This window comes from Plasmodium berghei (assembly GCF_900002375.2).
Source record: "Plasmodium berghei ANKA genome assembly, chromosome: 13".
Classification (NCBI taxonomy): Eukaryota; Apicomplexa; class Aconoidasida; order Haemosporida; family Plasmodiidae; genus Plasmodium; species Plasmodium berghei.
The window spans coordinates 1,158,331-1,184,241 of NC_036171.2; the positions used below are offsets into that span (position 1 = coordinate 1,158,331).

The window sequence follows — 25,911 nt, forward strand, 5'->3', positions numbered from 1 at the left end:
TATATGTTTATATATATGTATATTTTTTATGAACACGCATATTTATATGCGAAATAGTATCTCCATGAAAATCAACAGTATAAGCTCATATCTTATTATAGCATTAATATAAAATATGGCGACAGTTCAATATATTTATTAACATAGCAGTAAAATTTATATACCTAATTCGAATTTTATAATATGTAATTTATTCCTTTAATTTTAAATGCTTTGTGGTATGCATGTCTTCAAAAATCGTTTTTAACAAATAGACAAAATAAAGTTATCGGGAAGAATGAATAAATAAATATAAAAAATATTTCATGCGAAAAAAATAACATTTTAAATATAATATATATTTATTTATTTTTTAAGAGAAAAGATGTTATATCGATTTAGCTAAGCCTAAAAAAAATATATATATCATTTTTTTTTCTGATTTCGTAAAAAATGTGCATGTATATATATGGATATTCGAAATTAGTATATATATTATGCTATATATAATTTTTTTGTTTAGATCATATATTAAGGTGCACTTATACCGATTCTCATATTGTCCTTTTCAAATATTGCATAGTATTTTTGTAAAAATACTTGACCAAGAATCTGTATAAATATAAAAAAAAATGCACACCTATATACTCACAATTAATATCTGTATTAGTGTACTATATGTGTATACGTGTGAAAATATAATATTATAGATGCTAATATAAATACATATAAATATCCATTAGGTGATGATATATTAATTGGCATAAATGCAAAATTGCATGGGTTTTTTAAAATTGGGTCAACTTTAAACGAATTAACAATATAATCGTTTGATGTTAATTCATATTCTTTCTCTACACCTATAAAGAATGGGAAATCGAAGAAAAATAGATAATGTAATTTTATATATATAATATATGCATTTTTTGTATATTATAAATACCATTTTCATCCGAAAAAACGAAAGAAAAGTTTTTTAATAGTGTTTTATTTTGGCATGATTTTACAGGATTTAATAATTTAGTTAATAATATTAAGTCTAAACAAAAGAAAGAAATGAAAATATATAAAATTTCTCTTTTTTTTTTATTAACAGATAAACATAATTATAAATTTCACAAATGAGATAAATGACACTACCATTTTGGGGTCCTGCAATACTCGATGTTCCTGTATCAATTACAGCATCACAATATCCTTCTAATGAATGTAAAATTAGGGGTAAATTAAATGAATCAAATAAATATTGCAAAAAAATGAAAAGTAAGTAAAACGTAAATGTATATATTTATTTATATTTCTTATCTTTTAATTAACCTATATTCCCTGAACATACTTCCAAAAACAAACCATTAATTTTTATTCCTGTCTATATGTTCAATATTAAATTTTGAATATATATAATGGTGCTTTATTTTAGCTTTTTTTATTATATTTCTATAATAGTAATTTTCATCTTACCATTTTTATGGTCCAATACTTTCTAGACGAAACAACAAACCAATCTATATTCGAATTCGGCTCAATATATCTTCGAAAATAATTAATATTATATGCATATGGATACAAAGCTATGGCCATGTATATATTTTATTTTTTAAGGTCGATTTTATGCATACATATATGTGAACAACATCTTTCCGTTTTTTCTTACTTTTTGTCATATCCACCAAATGTAATTGCCCCATTATCATCAACGCTTTTAGGATAGTAAATGGAGAAAACATTTTTTCTAGAACTATTCCTTGGTATATTGTCATATATTAGCCCTTTTCTTTTTATATCCTCTGAAATGCCTAATCCAAATAGCCCATCAAATTCTGAAACAAAAAAAGAAAGAAAAATTAAGTCAATGCATATTTTATACCTACATATTTCTATTTTCAAAATCCAAATAAAGCAATTTCCATTTTGTTTATTTATTTTTTTACGCATATCAGAAAAAGGGTCGTCGGACATATAATTTGCTATTCCAAATTCCTGATTCCTAACTCTAATAATTTACATGCATATATATATATTTATTTATTTATTTTGTTTTAAACTTTTTATATATTTCAAATAATTTACTTAATACTTCCTAGGTGTATATCATCGGTAGCATACGCAATCTGAACTTTACCCGTTCCAAAAAAAATATTCACAGGATTTTTGGAGGAAGATATTCTATAATTTTTAGATATATTATAGTCATACTTTTTTTTATTATAACAAGCTTTTGCATAACAATTTTTTGAAGGAATCCATAAATTTGTACTACCTAAAAGATTATATGATATTATAGAATTTAAATAGTTGTAAAAATCCATAAAATCAGCATGTAATTATGTATACATATATATAACTACGCAATGAAAATAGTTTCGTTTTCTCTTTATTTATATATTTTATAATTTTTCATTTTTTGTGCTTTTAACCAGTGTCAAACAAAACCTTAAATGATTGAGGAGGATTACCAATGCTTATTTCCCCAATAAATCTTTTAAAATCAAAAAATAATCATACCATTTGTAAAATATAAGAAATGATATGTATATAAATGTAATGGAAACCTCCTAAACCAGGTTCGAATAATATTAAATATTAAACAAGTGAAATTACGGATAAAGGTAAAAATATAAATATGTAAATTAATAATGTGTATTTTTACTGTCTATTAATGTAACCTCCTTTCAATATTATTGTTGAAACTCCTTTATTATTATAATTTTGAAAATGAATTTATATAGTTATTTTTTTTAAGATAAATTATTACATACATTAATTTTTTTTGTGAGGCAAATAAAATTATATTTATATGCTTTTGGTGAATCTACCTGGTTTACTATATCTAGATACCCGTAAATTCTCTGTTAACGACTTTACAAGAACAATGGAATTTAAAATTAACAATAAAGGAAAGACAAAAAATTTATTCATTTTGAATAATTTTATTTAAAAAATCTATAATTGTAAATATTAATTTCGAACTGTCGACATGCATGTGATTTCCTATTTAAAAATTTTAATATTTAAAAATAAAATCACATTAGATAACACAATATCAAAACTACGGCAAATATAATCACAATAATAAGAATTAGTTAATAATATAAATCAAAATTCTTTATACTAATAAAATGTTTTCCTTTCCTGTGTTAAATATTTATTTTTTCATTCACGGCTTAAGATATATAAAATTATCATGATATAATATATTATTTCTTATGTATATACACATTTCCCCTTAAATTGTAATTTATTTGAACCAGTAGAATAACATATCTTACTTTATATATATTTTTATTTGCTTTAAATAAATTAAAATTTTTTTATATTAATATATAATAATTTTTTAATTAGTTTAACCATGATTTAAAAGACATACCAAATTAATTGTTTTTCCATATGATAGATAATAACTAAATAAATCAATTATGAAATTTTTAATAACCTTAAATTTATTAGAAACATGCCCATAAAAAATAAAAAAATAAATAACAATAATATTATAGAGTGAAATTCATTTTATACCATCATAGGTATAATCTCTCTATGCATGCCATGTGTATATAAATATGCAAAATATATAGAATTGTTTTTATAATTTAATATATATCAAAGATTAAAGTTTTTTTTTTAATTATGTTTTTAACTCTTTTCCAAATTCACACTATATCTCAATAAAATAATATTATTTTTAATTATTTTCCCCCCTCTCTGTGCACATTTAAACCGTGAAAACTTTATAAAAAAATATAATAAAGAAAATTTTAATTGTTTTTTAAATCATACACTTTTATGCATTATTCCTTTTTTACATGGCTTTTTTTTAATTACAATTTTTATCGAAATATAGTAATTTACCTATTTCGATTTTTTTATATATATATTTTTTTTATTAAGAAAAAAATTTTAAAACGTGTCTAATGGTTTAAATTTTAAAAATAATATATTCTCCCTTCGCATTGGCATTTTCTAATTTTTTTTTATGCATTATGTACAATTTTTATAAATTTTAAAGTTTATAAAATATAAAATTCTTATATTTTGTAAGAACAAAAATTTCGATATTTCTTTTTCAGTTATTTATACGTAAAAAAAGTAAAGAAAAAATGACGAGGATGAAGAAGAAAAAAATATATGTATGTTAATATAATAGGGCGTTTTTTTAATTATAATATGTATAGTACTAATTAAAATTAATACTTCTACATATGCAAGTTATATAATAACAATTACCTATATAAGGTTATAAGCATTTATCTATTCTTCAAGTAAGGTTTACAAAATTAATTTAGATATTTAAAATTTTTCTTCGTCTTGTATGTTTTCATGCAATATATATATGTATGCATGTCTTCCTGCGTTCATATTTTTACTGACTCATTTAAATGACCTTACAGTAACTATTCGCATACTATAGATGTTTTATCACTTACATATTTCACCTTATGTTCTATTTTTATCTTTCGATAAAAATTTTCTTCAATTCATTTATTGTTCCGTAAATTTTATTAGATAATATATATGTTTATATTTCTTAATATATGAAAACAATGTTATTGCGCATGTACGATTATATACACCTCTAATAAAGCTGATAATAAATTGGAAACCCAAAACATGTAAAATAAAAATTAGTTGCTTTTTCCTCGATCGTTATTCTGATCTATAAATTCGTTGTGATAATTTTTTTTATATAAAGAAAAATTCAAAATGCCCGAGGAAATTAGCGAAGACTTTATACGATCATGGATAGAGAACAAAATTTGTTTATCAAAATACAGTTTCAATAGTATCTGGAACGATGATTATAATAAGATAGTTCACAATTGGATTTTCAACGCTAACTCTAAAATATTATATATATATATAGCAGATTGTGATCCAATAAAACTAAGTTTCTCTTTTGACGTACCTAACGAAATAATAGATGAGTCGATTAATGAGTACATAATATTTCTAAAAGTCAATACTAAAAAAATAACATATGAGAATATTGATAATGTAATTTTGTATAATAAAATAAAATGCAATATAAAAGAAAATATTTTAAATTTAATGGATAGAGTATTTATCCCCTTTCTAGACATGAAAAATAAATCTTCAATAATCATACAAAATGACTTTAATATTACGACTATAGAATTTATGACTTATATAACACAGTTATTTATCAAAAATAAACTAATTTATTATCCCAAAATCGCAGCGAATAATATCCAACTTTCTGGAACTGATAAAGGTTATGTTCAGATATTCGAAAGGTTGTTGGGCCATTGGATAAATGACATCCAAAAGTTATTTAAACATGTAAAATATTTAACAAGAAAAAAACATATAATTGCAAACGTGGTATAGATCGATTGTATTTCCATTGAATAAACAAATATATAGCATGCAAAGTATAAGAACAATTTTAGCATCACCATAAAATATATTATCATTTTTTTTGCTTTTTAGTGAATAATAAAATATCATTAATTTAATAGTACAGCGTTAATAACACATAATTAAATATAATTATTCATTTTTGGCCAATCTATGCAATTATAAAATAGCAATATAAATATTATATTTCTACATGTACTCAAAAATATGTATAAACACATTTATATGCATTATTCGTAAGGTCTTATATTGATCCTAATATGGCAGTTTATGAACGTAGCTTATTTTATGTAGTCACTATGAAAAATATGGAATAAAAATAAAGTTTTATTTATAATATTATTAAAGATTTTTAATATAATATTTTACAATATTTGTGTCTTTTTAATGCTAAATGAGGAAATTTAACTTTATAATATATATAAATAGATAAAATAAGGCATATTTGATAATTTCTCACATAGCCATATTAAAAAAAGTAAAAGTAGAATCATAGGAATAGGCATATGAAACTATAGTATCATTGTAAAATGCATTTGTGTTTTAAAATTATATTCAATGGATTTACATCACCGTATATATTTTTACTTATTATACGCATTGCACTATTTGTTTTCCTTTTCATTTGTCTATTCCCCATGAAATTACCTAAATTTTTACCTACACATATTTCTATCTTTGCATTATGCAGATTTGTATCAAGGAATTAAATTACATGACATTGTGTGAATATATATCAGATGCAGAAGAAAAACATAATATTTTAAAAGATCTTTTGGAGGAAGTAAATTTTGAAATTGTAAATAGCATCTTAAGTTTTTTGGAAAAGAATAATTGCGCTAATGTTAAAAAGTATAATATATTAATAGACAGTATTAAAAATGAATGTGACGAATTAGAAGAAAAATTAAAAGCATTAAAAATGCTAAAAGAGCCTTTCAATAATTTTGAAGATAATATATCTACAGAAAACATTTATAGCATTTTACCTATAGTTGTAAATAGATTAAAGTTGATTTTTCAGTATTCTAAATATTATAAAAATTCTGATAAAATAAATAATTTAATAACACTTTTATTAAATGAATTTATTAAAAAATTGCAAAATTATATTGACTTATCAAAAATATATACAAAAGAAGTTAAAGAGTTGTCAAAAATACTGGGCGAATGCATAAATTTTGTCTCTTATTGGGATTATCTAATAAGCATTTCTTTTAGAGATTCCCCGGAAAATAGAAAGACATTTGATTCTATCCTGCATCCTACGAATATGTCAAATGTAATAGTTTTTTTATTTGTTTGCATTTATTTTGTTGCATATACATTTTCTATGTATTAATTCATTTATCAACGATTATTTTTACCACATTAAAATCTGATAATATGAGTTATAAATATGTTTATGGAGTTTTTTTCTCTTCATCGATTTTCCATTTTTGTTTAACCAGATAATAGCATTCAAGAATAAATGCATAGACCTAAAAGAGATATGCTACGCATGTAATCAATTTATGTTTTCGATTACAGAAGAAGATATAAAAACATTTAGCTATGAACATTATCATATAATTAAAAAGGGTTTTGATGATATAAAATCAACATTTTTTAATGAACTAATTAGGATACGTAAATTAAAGTACGAATTATTAAGTATTAAGCATAATGAATGGAATAATGATTTTAAAAAGACCAAAGAGTTAATAAAAGTTCTAGAAAGTATTTTTATAAATCTAATTAAAATATCATTTGAAAATTGTAGTAACATTGAATATACAATTTTTCTATTTGATAAATTTTATACATTAGCTATAACTGAAAATATCAAATCATTTATGAGTAAAAAGTCGATAGATATATGGTGGTGTTTTATTAACTATATTGATTCATATTCTAAATATTTTAATAACTTTTTGGACAATCCCCTTAATTATTTTTCATACAATATCAGATATGAATATCATTCTTCTTGTATTATGTTTGCTAAAAATATCAGTCTAAAATTACATAAGATTTTCGAAAAGTTAACCAGCTTATATTATATGCCCATAGTTAAAGAAAAAGAAATAGCTTATGAAAAATATTTGAATATTCAAAATGCGATTAATACATATATAAAACAAATTAATAGTATGTGGGTAAATGAGTTAAAAGCTATTTCAGCTAAAAAGAATAATTCTTTAGTTAATACACTATTAGATAATTCGATTTTAACAAAAATAAAAGACAAATATCTTGAAAACACATATAATGTAGAAATTAAAAAAGTACTTTCGGAAGTCAACTTTTGGCTTAAAATAAAAGATGAACATATATTTTTACCAAATGTAATTAACGAAATATCGTTTCATGAAGATAGATTAAAAATATCTAAAGAATATGTAAATAGATTAGTTCGAAATTATAATGGTATTTGCATGATGCTAAATAATGATCAATATAAAATATTTGAATTTATTTTAAAAAATATATATAATAATATTGAAAATACTATGTTTAAATTTAACTGGAATAAAGACAACATAAAACTAAATGTCTTATTCAGCTTACTTAATGAATGCATAAATATTAAAACCGTCATTGCAACATTTAAAAAACATGACGAACAAATTAAAGAAATATTAAATGAAATCGAACAAATTTCTATTATTTCAATAGATGAGAAAAGAACATATACACTTGAAGAATTTGAAGAAGAGCAAAATATTAATATAGAAACTATTAGAAGTATACTAAGAGATAAACATACTAATATTATAAAAATATTAAAAGAAATGCTTTTATATATTGAAAAATATTCTGGAAAAAGTCTAAATTCATTTAAAAGTTACATAGTAAATGTTGAAAAGACTTTTCAGAAAAAATATTTTATATCTGTTAAAGTTTCTCTCTATAATTATTATAAGTTATTGAATGATAAAATTAGTAACGATGCAGTCGAAAATTACCCATTATTCAAAATATATGTTAAAATGAATAAAAATAAAGAACTTATATATGATTTCTCACATCACCCTTCTAAAAATTTGACTGACGGAATATACAAAAAAGCCTCAGATATGTTCTACAATTTTCCGAAATTTACAAAGGTTATATTCAAAAATAGACAAAATCAAATTAAAAAAAAATTAGCCTTTGCATTCAGTACACCCAATATTAATGATAAAGATAGTGCAAATGTGGCTCAAGAAAATACACTTAAGAAAAATGATAACAATAATCAATGTATTAAATTGTTAAACCAAATAAATACTATATATAATAACTTTATGGAAAAGCTAAAGGAAAAAATTAAGTGGCTAAAATATTATAATTTGAAACTTTTAAATCTGAATGAAGATGAATTACTTCATAATTTATACACATCTGAAGATACTATGAGATACATTTACAATCAAATAAATATATTTAAAAATTTGGAGGAAAGTATCGAGCAAGATATAGATAAGGTGCGCCTAAAAAATACAAAAATTAAAGCTTGAAAACAGTTATGTATCGTTACGTATTTAAATGATTTTCTCGTTCTTAAGAAATAAAAAAATAAGTGAAATGATATCCCCATGTATATCCTCACGAAAGGATTGTATTCTTCTATCTATATATCCAATTTCTTCCATATCATTGTCATTTATTTATTTTTTACCTTTTTGTAATCCTTTTCAGGAAACAATTTTGTTCATTGAAATAAACTTGAGTATATTGAAGGAGGAATTGTTATCCGATTTTAAAAAATATAAAGAATTGTTCTTAAACTATATCAATGCGAAATGTAAAAAAAAACTCGAAGAATTATATTGCTTCTTTAAAGAAAATAGTACAAATCTTTTAAAAGCACCTGCAGATATAAGTGCCCTTAAAGAACATAATTATCTATTGGAATATTGTAATAACAATTATGAACAAAACAAAAAAGATTTAGATAAGCTTGAAGAAGATTATTTAAAATTGACTGAGTTAAAAGGGGAATTGAATGAAGATGAAATAATGAAATTAAAAATATCATCAATATTATCAAATAAATTTGAAGTGTTACTTAAAGAAAGCAAAAAAATGTATTTAGACACTAAAGAGAAGATGAAAAATGAAATTAAAAATTTGTATAACGAATTTAATAAACTGTGGCAAAAAAAAAAAACAATTTTTTACAAAGAAATTCCTATAAATATACAAAAAAATCCTAATGATGCTTTAGAAATGATTAAATTTTATGAGAAAGAACTAGTAAATATTAAAAAAATTCAGGACGGTTTAAAAAACAAAATAATTTTATTTAATATTGATGATGTTTGTGATGAACAAATACGAGATATGGAAGTAGATTTATGCCATTTAAAATATATGTGGGAAATGATTAAATTTTGGAGAACAATTTTTGATTTTATTAAAAATGTTAATATATTTTATTTATATGATATATTAAATAATTTGGTAGTCGCAATAAAAGAATATATAAATAATAATTTAAGCGAAACATTGGCATTTTTAGAGGAAAAAAATCAAATGAATCAAAGTTTAGACATGTTTAATTTACATATGAATACTAAATTGGATGAAGAAGAATTTAACACTAACCAAAACGGTATATCAAATGTAGAAGGGAATAAAAATACTGATAACAATGCAGATGAAAATAGTTTAAACAAACAAGAATACATGATAAACAACAAAATTAGTATGCGAAATACGAAAAATTTGAATATAAAGATATTTTTAAATCAAATAAAAACTCATTTTGTTGATATTTTTGAGCAGTTTTTAATAAATATGAAAGTGCGAAACAATTGGGAAATATATAAAGAATTAAAAAATAATGTAGGAAAACTAAAATTCTCATTAATACTTGTAGAAATATTAACTGATGAATGCATAAAATTTAGACACTTTAAAGAAATCGAATTAAAAACAAATGTACAATGGAACTTAAATAATATCACGATAAATGATATTGTTGAACATAAATTATACAAAGAAATAAAATTTATTACAATATTATATAACAACGCAGAAAAGGAGTTATTTATAGAAAACAATTTGAAAAAAATAATAAATAAGTATAAAAATATGAGACTATGTGTTAGTAACTACAAATATTCTTTTTTAATAAAAGACACAGATAAAATATTCAATAATATTAACGAAGATATATTCTTATTAAATAACATAAAAATTTATAATTTTGATATTAATTTTTTAAAAAAGACAGAAAAATGGGAAGGGATACTTGGAAACTTATATGACAATTTAGAAATAATATGTTTTATACAGAGCAAAAATGAATATTTAAAGTATGTTTTATCGTCTTCAGGGGCAATGAAACCATATTTAAAAAAAATATATGAACAATATAATATATGCAATCAGAAATATGTCAAAGTGATTAAAAGTTTTGATAATTCTTATATTTTAGATAAAATTAATAATAATGCTAATATACAAATGCTTTTACAAATACATAAGCAATTAAATTTGATTGAAAAATCGTTGGAAAGTTATTTAGAAAGAAAAAAAAGTTCATTTCCAAGGTTATATTTTTTATCGAATAAAGAAATTTTAGAGATATTAGGTATATATAAAGATCCAATGTTATTAAAAAAAAAAATACAAAAATTATTTTTCTCGATTTATTCTATAGAATTTGTTCCCCTAGAAAAAAAAAAAAAAAATTTACAAATAAATTGCTCTAAACCGCTTATTATCGTTAATACTAATGAATGTAATAAAAATATCCATAATTTGGGTACAAACGAAAAACTAATAAGTAAAGAGAAACCTATAAAAAATGATAATACACATTATATGCACGATCAAAGTAATAATCCCGGTGTAGACAATTGTAATAATACATATTACTACTCCCATTATGATATTTATATTTATTCTCAATGTAATGAAAAAATTAAACTCCAGAAAAAAATGCCATTAAACAGTGAATCATCAATTGTTATATTAAATAAACTCGAAGAAAATATATACGAAACTCTCAAACTTAATTTAGTCAATGTACAGACAGAATTAAGAGGAAATAATTTAAAAAATTGGATCTTAAATAATCCACAACAATTAGTATTAGCTAGCAAGTGTATTAAATTTACAAATGATTATGAATATTCGCTTATGCAAATTAAAAAGGGTTCCCATATTTTTGTAAATCACATGAAAAAAGAAAATCATAAGGAATTGGCATTTTTATCAGATCTTATAAAAACTGTAAAAGATAAAAAAAATTATATTAAAATTAGTGCTTTGATAATACTGGAAAGCTATTATAAAGATGTTGCAGAAAAATTATTTAAAAACAAAATGGAGTGTAATGATAATTTTCTATGGCTATGCCAAATTAAGTATATATTAACCGAAGATTTAGAAAATACCTATGTGGCTTCTCAAAAAGGATTATCCCGTTCCGATATGTCTGAGCAACACGGGAATATACTTATCGACAGTCAAACAAAGAATACTTCCAAAATAAATAATATTAAAAATGAATTAGATAGAGATTTAATAAATGGAAAATATATGAATAGGAAGGAAATTACTGATCCCATTATTTCTTCTACTGTTTGTCCCGTTTCTAAAAAAAAAAATGAAGATTTGTCTTTCAACAAAAAATTATCAAATACTAAGCACGATGTTTTTTCTAGGAAAGATACTACCAAAAAGGGGGGGATTAGCAATGCAAATAAAAATATCAAGGAAGATAAAAAAAATGTAATAGGAAATAACAATAATAGTCAAGCTAAAAAGATAAATTTTACGGGAAAAAACTCAAGTAAAATTTTAAATGAAAAAGGGAATATATATTGCCAAACTGAAGGAGTAAACGCCATTAAAAAAAAGGAAAAAGGACCCAAAAATAATGAGGAAAATGATCAGTATATAAATATACTAGAAAAAGAATATATAAAAATTGATGAAACAGAAAGAGAAGAAGAATATGAAGAAGTATATGAATGTGAAGAAGCAAACGAAGTGGAATCACAAAAAAAAAATGATTTAGACAAACTAGAAGATGATGAAAATGAAGAAATAGAAAAAATTTTTAATTATTTAGAAATAAATGAAAATGATGACAATTCGAATGAAGGCGAAAATAATTACAAAAACAATTATTTTGATAAAAATAAGATAGATGATCTTGAAGAAGGAAAGGATAATTTTTCAGAAAATGCAGAAGTAAAAGGAAATAAAATATTAATAAAAAATAAAAGGGCATTAAGCGAAAAAAAAATTAGTGATAACAATAATGATGGTAATAGAAAAGAAATGAATACAATAGAAGAAGACGTAGATGATAAAAATAGTAAACAACTTAAATATCTTAAAACCATAAATTTGATGCTAAAAAAATCAATGACTTTATATTTGCATTATTTTAATAATAAAAGAAAATATTCTTATGAATATCAGGGGAATAGTAGTAGATTAGTTATAACACCATTAACTGAAAAATGTTTTTATTCGTGCTTATTTTCATTGGACAATTTTTATGTAAATGCAATAAAAGGAGAAACCGGGGTTGGAAAAAGTGAAACCATCAAAGAATTTTCAAAAATATTTGGCACAAACATTATATCAATTAATTGCAATAATAATAATACTTCAAAATATATAGGGAATATTTTATCTGGTTTGTTACAATCTGGGTTCTGGTGTTGCTTTGATGAATTCAATAGAATAGAAGGAACTGTTATTGCTGTAGTAGTCGAACAATTTAGAAGTATTAAACATATTCTACATAGATTACAGTTTAGAATTGATAAGGACGGCAAAAATAATATTGGTGACGTCAATACAAATTTTGAGTATTTTAACTATGAAGATATTTCTTCTTATCACAACATGACAAAATTGAAAATATCTAATTCTGAAAACAATAATAACAATTATAATTCCTTTTCCATATTTACTAGCAAAGAAATATCAAAAGAAAAAAAAAGAAAAAAAAATGATACTTCTATTGAAATGAAAAAAAAGTCCCCAACTTATATTAAGGACAATTCAATCGAGTGGAAAATTAATGACAAAATAAATGATGTAGATGATGAGCATATGAAAGTAATAAATGGAAATTTAGACAGTAATGTAGATATCAATGAATCTGATCATATCAAAAGGGATTGCTCATATAACGATAACAATAAGAAAGAACAGACGTTTCTAGACAGTGAAATTATTAACAACAAATACAATGAGCATGATAACATAAGAAATGATAATGACAAAGCTAGGAGTTTTGACAATTATGATACAGAAAATAAAATTGATATGAATAAGCATGCATACTTTGAAGGAAAATTCATTAAAATAAATAATAATTGCTCAATATATTTAACATTATGTAAAAATACCAATGATTGTATATATTCGTTAGAAAATTATAACAATGTAATCCAAGAGTTTTCTTTTAAACCTCCTAATTTTTGCTTAATATGCCAATTTTCATTAGCGTCTATTGGATTTAAAAATTCTAAAAAATTGTCAAAGAAAATTAACACATGTTATAGTCTATTATATGAGTTTTTATCTAAACAAAAGCAATATACAATCGATTTAAGAGAAATAAAAAATTTGTTAAATTTAGTATCTGATGATTTTATAAGAAATATAAATGTAAAAAGCGAAGAAGAAATAATATATGACGCTTTAGTTGAAGTGAATGAATCAAAATTGTTAAAAGATGACTTAAATATATTTTATAAATTTTTAAAAGATCTTTTTCCTTTGGTCAAAAAAAATAACGAAAAAAAAAATAACAATGAAACTTCAATTAAAATAATAGAAAATATTATGATTAATATGGGTTATACTGTAAATGATTATTATATAAATAGTATATTAAAATTGTATAAAATTAAAAAAACAAATAGAGGAATTATTATAGTAGGGAAGTCATGTTCTGGAAAAACTAGTATCATAAATATTTTCCGACATTATTGTGATTTTATCAAAAATAATAATATGTGCAACCCTGATAGCAATTTCCCTGTTCAATCTGCTAGTGGTGTTGTTGGAAATGGTATCATTGAAGAAAATGGTAATGATGATAAAAAAATGTTTACAAAAGGAAATATATCATATGATAGTGTCTACAATATAAAGAATAAAAAGAAAATAATAGTAAATAATGAAGAATTTATGAATATGAGTCAAATGAATAATACAGATACAAATTCGAAAATAACGAATAATAAAAATAGGTATGAAAGCTATAATTTATTATCGCCTAATAATTTATTCTGTAATAAATATAAAAACCAAGGAAACTCAACAAATATAATACCAAATAATGCTGTATGTAATAAAAGGTTGAGCACATTAAGTGTCACAAATAGCATACAAAGTAAAACAGCATCGGGACCATTAGTAGATATTTCAAATACATATAAAAAGGGTACAGAAAATAATGACTTCAATATAGATGTAACAGTTTTTAATCCTATGTCTACGGATATAAAAAAATTATATGGTTATTATAATAATGAAAAGGAAATATATGAAGACGGTATTTTATCATTAATAATTAAAAGATTATTTGAAAATAATAATTCTAACGAAAAATGGCTAATTTTAGATGGACCTCTAGATATACTAACAACAGAACCATTGCACTCATTACTGGATGAACATCGAATTCTTACACTTATAAATGGAAATAGAATAAAATTTTCAGACAATGCATTTATATTTTTCGAAATAGAAAATTTAAAAAATTGTGCTCCATCATTTATAAGTAGATCGAAAATTGTATTTATGAATGCAGAAGAATTTAATTATGAGTGGATTTTTAGCAGTTATTTAGAAAGAAATTTTTTTAATTTAGAAGAAAAGAATTTGGTTCAGGGATTTTTTAATAAATATGTTAAAAAAATTATGAATGCTAAAAAAAATAATAAATACAAATTAATTATAGATGTAAGTGATGCACATATTATAATATCAGTATGTCAACTTTATGACATGTTGTGTAATTTATATGACAAAAATTTTCCACGAAACCTAAATCCATCTTTATGCCTAGAAAAATTATTTCTGCAATCAATTATTTATATTTTTTCTAATATTTTATGTCCTAAAAGTAAAGAATTGCTAGATCATTTAATTAAAAGTATAGATAGCACATTCCCACATTTGCATACAATTTTTGATTACATAATAAGCAAAAACAATTTCAATTGGGTATTATGGGACGAATTAATAACAACAAATCATAATTTTTTACCAAATGTTAAAGAACACTTTTTTTCTTATGATAATTATAATTTTATAAAAAATGATAGCAATATGAAATATATGGGAGTAAATCAATTAAATGAGACATTAAACCCTGAAACCGATTTTAATAAATTTTTATTAAGCAGTAATTTAGAATTTAGTAAGAATTTTAATAAATATACAATTAATTATAACAACTTATTTAGTGATAGTAATAATAAAAATACCCTCGATGAATATCAAACATATAATTTTAATTTTATGTCGGATAATGGGCCCCCCAATGCAAATGATATGAACATAGACAATTATAATATGTTTTCTACTTATTCTAAGGATAATATTTATTCTGATAACAATTTTATGGATTCAAATGTCTTTAATACTTATAGTAAAAATTTGTCAAACACCTATTTTTCTGATAACACATTTTCAAATAACAATTTCTCCGATAATTTGATGTCTTATAAAAATATAAACAATGAAAATAATAACTATCCTAATATGAATAATTATGGAAACCCAAATATAAACATAGGAAACAACCAAATAAGTCATAATGAGAATATAAACAATGATAATATGGAACTAAAAAATAATAATGACTATAATTTAGATAATGGGAACTTGATCGAAAGCTATAAAAAATCATCATTAAAAAATTTTTATAGTCAGAAAGATAATTTAACTGAAATCAATGGCATGCATAAAAATAAACAAAAATACTTTCAAGAAAAGTTTAATGATAATATATATATAGAAAATGTTGAGTCTTTAAGAAAAAAGAATATCATAAACATTTTAATGTATAATAAAAAAAATATATTGTTAATAGGAAATAAATTAAGCGGAAAAACATTTTTTATGAAGTATAATATATTGCCATATATTAAAGATGACATATCAACTTATTACACGTTTGTCTCTAAATTATATAACTCCAATTTGTTAGAAAAAAAAATTGAAATTAATGTGGAAAAAAAATGCAGAAATATTTATAAACCTATAGGTAACAAAAAGTGTTTATATTTTATATTAGACGATTTAAACAATTTACAAAAATATGATGATAACGTTTTAAACTATTCGGATCATAAAAATAATGATGACAGCCTATTATTTGATTTTAACATTGATGCTAGTCGTATCGCGAAAAGTGGTAATAATAGTAGTGGTAAGACTAAATCGGTTCTTAATACTAGCATTTTAGAATTTCTAAACCAGTTTATTGACTACAATATGTATTATAATAGGGACAATGCTACTATGAAAAATATAGAAAATTTATTTTTCTTCTTGATATATGGAAATAATAAAAAATACACTTCAGCATTTAATAAAAAATTAATAAATAGATTACACATTGTTCATTTAAATGAAATGGATGAAGGAAATATTAAAAATACATTCCATGTTTTTCTAAGACATAAATTTGCAAATTTTCATGAAGTCATAAAAAATTTAGCAGAGCCCCTTTCTACAGCAACAATCCGATTATTCCTTGAATGCGCAAAAAAATTCAAGCCTAATTTAAATTGCTATCATTACTTTTTCCATTTAAAACAAATATTTAAAATAATTAAAGGAATATTTTTATCAGAGGCTTCGATATATGAAGAAAAAGAAAGTTTTCTAAGGTTATGGGCTAACGAATGTTTTCGTGTTTTAGGTGATCAATTAATATTGAAAAATGAAAGAAAAGTATTTAATAATATTTTAAAAAAAATATTACACAAAAAATTTTATGTTTCTTATAATTATCTATTTCCAAAGAAAAAAAAATTTTATTTTTGTTCCTATAATTTCCATGATCCCAAAAATGAGAACCCATACTTTTTTTATCAACCAATATCTAATGAAAATCTATTACTAGAATTTTTTAAAAACACTATATCTTCTTATAACACGTTTGCTACTTGTAATTACGAGAGGAAAAAAAAAGAATACTTTAGAAACTTTAATGAAATTGTGCCAGACCCTAATATAAAGAAAAAGACAGATAAAGATTACATGTCTTTGATAAATGCACAAAAAGAACATGCCTCTAAAGAAAGTAATGTGCGAAAAAATTTAAGAAAAGGGCCATTCAACAATTCGGTAGAAAAAAATTATGTAACTACTGATGATATAGAAAAAAATGGTGTGACGAGTGGAATAAAAAACGATGCTAATGACATATCCAATGAGTATGTAGAAAACGGAAATATTACAAAAGACAAAGTTGGCATAGATTTTCAAGCATATAATAATGGCTTATATAATGCAAATTATAGTACACCAAATTTAAATGACGAAATGAATATTTCTCTAGAAAAATCGAATAAAATGCCCAAAGAAATTGAAATATTAGTAAATAAAAATGATAACGATTTTAATAATATAAAAACTCCTATAAATTTTATATTATTTAAGGAAGCTATGTCAAATGTTTGTAATTTTTCTAGGATTTTCCTGTTTGAAAATGAGCATTTTATTTCGATTGGAGATAGCAGTCCTGGGAAGTTTACTTGCGCTTTAATTGCTTGCTTTATATATCAAATTAAAATTCATGTTATTAAAAATTTTTACTATGAACACACAAATCCACTTAAAACACCGGAAGTGGATACAGACATTATAGATAGAGCTCCTCTATCCATTCTTTCTTCTGATAATAATTCAAAAAAAATCAATGAAGAATTATATATAACAAAACAAAGCAATCTAATAGACATGACAAAATATAGGCATACCATAGGTGATATTGAAAAAGAAACAGACGTGCTTAACGATATGGAGGAAAAGATAAACGACAAATGTTATCGTAGTTTAGAAAACCCAAATTTAATATTACACAATTTAAAAACTGAAGATAACATAAAAAAAGCAAGTATTAATTTGAATGATATGGAACAAAGTGAAAATCGTGAATGGAATATGAAAAAAACTACTGAAATAAAAATAAATGCAGATATAGAAGATTCAAACAAAGTAATTTCAAATTCGATAAATTATAACAAGAGTAGTTCTTTAATAGAAAAATTAAAATGCAACTATTTTATAAAAAAGTTTCGGGAAGCACTTTTTAATTGCTACAAAAATGAGAAAAGGTGTGTTTTATATTATTTAGATGATAACATGAATGATGAAATATTAGAATTTTTACATGAATTATATAATAATGAAAATTTAATAAATATATTTAATAGCGAAGAGGTTGCATATTTAAAAAATATATTTTTAGAAAATGAAATAAGTTTAAAAAAATGTGATACATTAAGTGAAATAATTCAAGAATTAATTAAAAAAAATTATCATTATGTCTTATTTACTTCATTAAAAAGTAATATTTTTAGAAAAATATCTAACGAGTACAATGTTATACTAAAGAAATCCACTGTAAATTATTTTCTTTCTTGGAAAAATTGTTCCTATAATGTTATAGCTCAAGAGAAGGTGAAAATAAACAACATTAATGTTGATGTCTTCACCATATTGCATAACACTGCATTAAAGTTTTTTGAAAAAATATTTGTATACATAGAAGATGAAATAAATAAGAAGAAACAAAATGAAGATAATTTATTTTCAAACGAATTAATTGATTCGATGAATTCTAGCTATTATACATATAAAAATGAAAATCAATATGGAGGAACTAATATAAATAAATATAATGAATATGATAAAAGGCATGGAACAGATAATAATATTATGCCTAAGTCCAAAAATATTATATTAGCGGATAATAAAGAATCTATGAAAATAAATGATAGCATACAAATAAATACAAAAGAAAATAGCAATGTTGCTTCAAAAAAAAATACAAAAGTTGCACAAAGTAGCAAAAATATGAATGACATATCTGATGATTATTTATTAACAATGGACGATAAGAATGACGATGATAGGCAACATAATTCTAATTATATAAAGAGTTCAAAACTTGTTGAAAATAAATTAAATGCTCAAAAATATATTAATTTTAAACATTTTTTAAATTTTTTACAATTTTTTAAGTATTTATATAAAAAAAAATCTGAAGAAATAAATGATAACGAAAAGAAAATAAATTTAGCCTTAAAGAAACTAGCAGATGCAAAAAATGAAATTCAAGAAATGCAAATTAAGTTAAGTCTTCAAAAAGAAAATATTTCTAAAAAACAAACCGAATGTGCGCAATTGTTAAAGGAAATTGAAGAAAAAAAAAAGGAATCGAATGAAAAAAAAAAAAAAATACAAGAAGATAGTATTAGAATATCAAATGTAGAAATTGAAACACAAAAATTAGCTGAAGATGCAAGGAAAGATTTACAAAATGCTATACCAGAGTTAGAAGTAGCAACACAATCTTTAGAACAATTAGACAAAAAAAGTATTTCAGAAGTAAAAGCATATACAAAACCACCTGATGTTGTTATGCAAACTTTATCTATTGTTATGATAATTTTAAATAAAAATCCTAGTTGGGAACAAGCCAAAATTGAGTTAGGTGATGCCAATTTTTTAAATAAGTTAAAATCATTTGATAAAGATTCAGTATCAGATAAAACGTTAAAAAAAATTGAAAAGTTTACAAAAAATCCAATATATTCCCCCAAAGCAGTTAAAAAAGTGTCAGCAGCTACTGGTGCGTTATGCATGTGGATACATGCATTAAAAATGTATGCAGAAGTTTATAGAGAAGTAGCTCCAAAAAGATTAAGATTAAAATTAGCGGAAGAATTATTAAGTAAGAATAGAAAAGAATTAGAATTGGCAATGGAACAACTTGCTGAAATTGAAAAAAATCTTTTACTTTTACAAGAACAGCATAATGAAAGTACGCAAAAAAATGATGAACTTAGTAAATCATATGAAGAGTCATGTTTAAGAATAGAAAATGTTGAAAAATTTTTCCTTAATATAACAGATGAAAAAAATCGATGGGAAAAATATGTTAAAGATAATGAACGCATAAAAAAATGTGTTTATGGTGAATCTATATTATCTTCGTTTTTTTTAGTTTATACAGGTTTATTAAATTATGAAGATCGTAAATTTTTAATATATGATACTTGCGTAAATTTGTTAATGAAAAATCATATATATGTTAATACCAATTTTAATTTGGTTGATTATTTTATAGATCCTATACAAACATTAGAGTTTAATATTAACTATTTATCTAACGATGTATATATGAAAGAAAATTTTATTCTTATTAATAATAATTTTATTTCTAATTTAATAATAGACCCTCATCATCAAGTAAAAGATTGGATAAGTAGAAGCTATAATAATAGTAAAACTTTAATTATTTCTGATTTCAATTTTCCAGACATATTTTTAAAAATCATATATTGTATGAACAACGGAATTCCATTATTAATTAATAATATTAAAGAAAAGTTGGAAGACATATTATTATTAACTATTAAAAAGTACAATAAATTTATTATGGATAGGGAAAATAATAATGAAAATTTGATCGATGTTAAAGAAAAAAATATTTCTCAAAATGATGTCCTTATAAAAGAATATATAAAAAAAAAAAATGATTTATACAAAAATTATGTAAATAATGGTTATATCAATACTAGTAACCATAAAAAAATAAGTTATGAAGAAAACATATATTTCATGAAATTGCAACTTCTAAGCGGATTAAATATACACAAAGATTTCAAACTGTTTCTTGTGTCTAATAAAAATTGTTTTGAATTAGATCCACTATTTTATAGTTTGACAACTGTTATATTGTTTAATTTAAATAGTGAAATCATAGATAGCATTTTACTAAATGTGATTATAATGAATAATGAAAAAAATTTAGAAGATGAAAATAAAGAATCTCTTTTGCATCTAGTACATGTTAAAAAAGAAATAATAAGACTAGAAAACAATATATTAGAGCATGTAACAAAATGCCAAAATAAAATTACTGAAGATGATGAATTAATAAATATTTTATTACAATCTAAATTACAAATAGATCAAAAAAATGGGCATCTCGAAGAAATAAATGATACGCTTAACCGAATGAATATGACTAAAAATACGTTTAAGCCCTTAGCAAAAAAAGTTTCTATATTATTTACTATATTAAATGATTTGAAATATTTAAATAAATGCTATCAATTTTCACTTAATCACTTTATTAACTTTTTTATATATAATATTAATTACTTAAAAAAAAATATGAAAACTGTGTCTGGATCAGTAAATGAAAGACACGAAATATTATTTAATAATTTCTTCTATGAATTTATAAAATATACAAAAATATCATTAGCAAATAAGCATCATTTATTTTTTGTTTTTTATTCATTATCTAGAATTATGATTTATGAAGATAAAATATCTCAAGAAGATTACAACTTTTTTATATTTGGTATCAAGTCTAATGTTGAAAAAGAACATCTGAATTATTTTAAAAAAATTCACATCATCCAAGAAAATAAAAATTCGATAAAAGAAAATATATATAATATAAGTTTTAAAAATAAAGGCAATTTGCATGATAAAAAAAAAGAAAAAGGTGAAAAAAGGAAACGAAGAAAACCAACAAATATATATGAAAACAAAAATGTAAATAAAACTACAAAAGACGATGAAAAAAATGGGAAAAAAGAAAAATTTTCAGACTCATACAATTATTTAGATGATGATGAAGAGGACGATTATGAAGATGAAGATGACGAACTTTGTGATGATGATTATGGATACGATGATGAAAATTTTGAAGAAAATGAAGAAGAGGAAGAGGACGATGAAAAGTATTGTGAAAATGATGAACTATATTTTGAAAACTCTGAAGAATATGAGAATAAAGGAAATGGTAATAATAAAGACACAGAAACAAATGAGGGATTATATGCAAATACAAAAAAAAACATTAGCAATAATAATGCTGATACTACAGAGGTATTTGATAAAACTAAACCAAATCACGAGCCAATGAATAACAAAACAAAAAGAAATATTAAGAAAACAAAATATAACTCAAATAATAAAAATTCAAATGAGTATTCAGAAAGAAATTATATTGACAAATCAAAATTCAGCAATACTAGTAATAGTCGAGATAACCAGGACAACACTACCAATAGCAATGAAATCATTTCTTCATCGAATGAATATAAATCATTGGAAATAGTAAATCCAGGAACTGATTGGATAAGCGAAATGCAATGGAAATATTTATTAGATATTGAAAAATTGAAAATTTTTGAGGGATTTATAAACTCTTTTATTAAATCTATTCGAGAATGGAGACGATGGTTTAATTTCTTAGAAGTAGAAAATAACGTATTGCCAGATGAATGGGAATTCAATTTAAATTCTTTTCAAAAATTAATAATAATAAAAATATTAAGGCCAGATCGATTAAATAAAGCAATTGAAAATTTTGTATGCTCAAATATTTCATATAATGATGTGGAAGTAGATCATATGAATTTTGAATATATTTTAAGACCTTATAAAAATGTTGACCCAATAACTATTATACATAAAAGTAATTGTGATCCATTCCAACATGTATATAATTATGCCCGTAAAAATAATCAAAAGCTTAAAAATTTAATATTAACAAGTCATAATATAAATTTTGTAGATCATTATTTGAAAGACGCAATGGAAAAGGGGCACATTCTTTTTATATCAAATTTACCTAATTCTGAAAATAATTTACACAAACTATCAAAAATAATTGACAACATATTTACCAAAAGCTCTATTACTGTTTCTTCTTTATCTAAAAGTAGTTCAGGAAATTCCCAATTTAGAATAAATGAAAAATATGTTTCATCATCTGATCATGCTGACACTAATTATAATAATAGTAATGATGAAAAGAAGGAATATAAAAGCGAAATGAATGAATCTACAATTACAAATGGTATAGAGAGTATAAAATTTGCTGAAAGCAATTGCAATGAACCTGCAAATATTGATAGACACGAAATAAAAAAAAATGCAGAACTCAATAAAGAAGTAATTAAAAATCAGGAAAAAAATTATTTTATTTATGAAGAGAACATTTGTGATAAGTTAGAAAATATAGAAAATTATTATCCGTTACTAGATGATGATAATGAATATTCTAACAATATGCAAAACTTACTAATAAAAAAAAATAACAATGAAAGTATAAAAATAAATGATAAGTTTCGTTTATTTTTATCATTTTTGCCAGACGATAAATTTCCCAATTCATTGTTACAAAAAAGTATTATTGTTATTTTAGATGAACCGTATAATATTAAAAAGAGCATCTCCATATTATTTAAAGAACAATGGGTTCATGAAGAATATAAGAACATACAACTAAACAAATATAAAAAAGTAATGTTGAGTTTGTTTTGGTTCCATTCAATATTAAATAATAGAAAAAAATTTTATAGTTTAGGATGGAACAGTGAAAATTATTTCTTTAGTAATAAAGACGTTATATTAAGTAAACATATTTTGGAAATGTTTTTAAATAAAAATATTAAAGACATATATTGGCCTTATTTCCATTATTATATATGTGATATTATATATGGATCGCAAATTAATGACTCTTTTGATAAAGAGCTTTTAAATATATACGCACAAGAGTTTTTTAATGATAATATATTTAAAGGAAAATATGTTTTTTCAAGTTGTGCTAGTTACTACTTACCCTCAGATATCAACAATGAAAAAGCTCTAAGTAACTATCTTAAAGAAATACCTCATAATGATAGTATCGAAGTTTTTGGACAAAAACCTTATTCAGAAATTACATATAATTCTATTGCATCTGAAGAAATAATTTCTTTATTATTTCGTGTTAATTCCTTTCATAATAATCATTACAATTTTTATAACATAGCATCAAATAGTATTAATGAAAAAAAAATATATTCATTCATAAAAACCTTATTGCATAATATGCCACATGAAATATATGTAGATAATTTAATTAAAAAGGAGTCTATTCAGGAACAGTACATTTATGTGAATCTCATGCTTCAAGAAATATATAAACACAATATGATTTTGAAAAAGGCACGAAAATCTCTTAACAAGGTTCAGTATGGTGAGTCTACAATAAATTTTATTGTACTATTATAGTAACTCTTTATAGTCATTTCGTAAACGTTACAATTAGGGCCATTATATTATTTCATTATAAAAATATTAATAATACGACATAATGTGCATATTTTCATATTTATATACCAACACCATATATATACTCATTTACACTTTCTCGAAATTGTAGCTATAAAAGGTGAAACCATTATTAACAAAAAAATCTATGAAATTATAAAATCCTTAAGTAATGGCTTAGTTCCTAAATCCTGGAAAATATTTTATATAGCAAAGAAAAAACTCATTAATTTTTTTGAAGATTTAAACGAACGAATAAAGCAATTAAATGAATGGAGTATTAATGGGCGCCTGCAAATACATTGGCTTGGTGGATTTTACAACCCTAAAAGTATTTTAAAATACATTTTACATGAATATTCTAGAAAAAATGAAATAAATCATGATTTGCTAACATTCGAATTTATTTCTATAAGTAACTCTGATGAATTTAAATCAAATTCTAGAAATTCTGAGGATGGAATTTATATAAAAAAAGTTATTTTACAAGGAGCAAAATGGGACTTTATTAATCAGTCATTAATAGAAAATGACGGCACTAATATATATTCTATTATACCTATAGTTTATCTTAAAGTTATTTTAAAAAAAAATAATAAAGGTGATAATAACATATACAAATGCCCTCTATATATATCCCAGGAAAAGAATACACTCAATATTAAAGAGAATTACTTAATTAAGGTATAGCTATATAAATATGTGTTCATAGATTATAGTTGTAATAAATACCAATTTTTTTCATTGCATTGAAATACAAAAGTATGAGAGATGAAATAATATTAAATTATTATGCTTGTGTTAAATTTGTATATGCGAGACCATAAGTATTACATTTATATAATAATAGTATGCATAAGTTATAACAAAATTACCGTTTTTTAATGAATTTATAGGTTAGATTGGGAACTGGTTCAAAACATCCAACTGAATGGGGGAAGATGGGGGTACGATTGTTTTTAACAAATGAGCATTAAACATTATAGAAAATATTAAAATTGCCACCCATGCATTTCCAATAAATTGCCTATATAAAAAAACGCACACATGGAGCATATATATATCGAATGCTTTAAAAATGACCATATTATTGTCTATTTTATTATTTGGTTATTATTTTGTATTATTATCGTTTTATGAAAAAGTATATTATACAATTTGACGATTGAAAAAAATATATGTAATAATATATATTATTTATTTATGTATTATAAAAGAATACAAAAAAAAATTGAAAATATTTTA

The 25,911-nt window shown here is 22.7% G+C and overlaps 2 protein-coding genes across 2 annotated transcripts; one reads left to right on the forward strand and one right to left on the reverse strand.

Moving 5' to 3' along the window:
• Nucleotides 1-367: 367 nt before the first annotated feature.
• On the reverse strand, nucleotides 368-2,898 carry PBANKA_1329100 (plasmepsin VIII; the record flags this gene model as incomplete). The annotated part of the gene is made up of 13 exons (XM_034566895.1): nucleotides 368-387; nucleotides 528-591; nucleotides 706-839; nucleotides 923-1,018; nucleotides 1,120-1,179; nucleotides 1,297-1,348; nucleotides 1,441-1,510; nucleotides 1,634-1,799; nucleotides 1,911-1,972; nucleotides 2,050-2,239; nucleotides 2,397-2,458; nucleotides 2,630-2,672; nucleotides 2,796-2,898. The coding sequence occupies 13 exons, from the start codon at nucleotides 2,896-2,898 to the stop codon at nucleotides 368-370; spliced, it is 1,122 nt and encodes a 373-aa protein (XP_034423447.1).
• A 1,779-nt stretch (nucleotides 2,899-4,677) lies between these two features.
• PBANKA_1329200 (dynein beta chain, putative) lies at nucleotides 4,678-25,643 on the forward strand (the record flags this gene model as incomplete). Its single annotated transcript, XM_034566897.1, has 6 exons — nucleotides 4,678-5,274; nucleotides 6,044-6,634; nucleotides 6,804-8,801; nucleotides 9,016-24,592; nucleotides 24,779-25,350; nucleotides 25,563-25,643. The coding sequence occupies 6 exons, from the start codon at nucleotides 4,678-4,680 to the stop codon at nucleotides 25,641-25,643; spliced, it is 19,416 nt and encodes a 6,471-aa protein (XP_034423448.1).
• Between the last annotated feature and the right edge of the window lie 268 nt (nucleotides 25,644-25,911).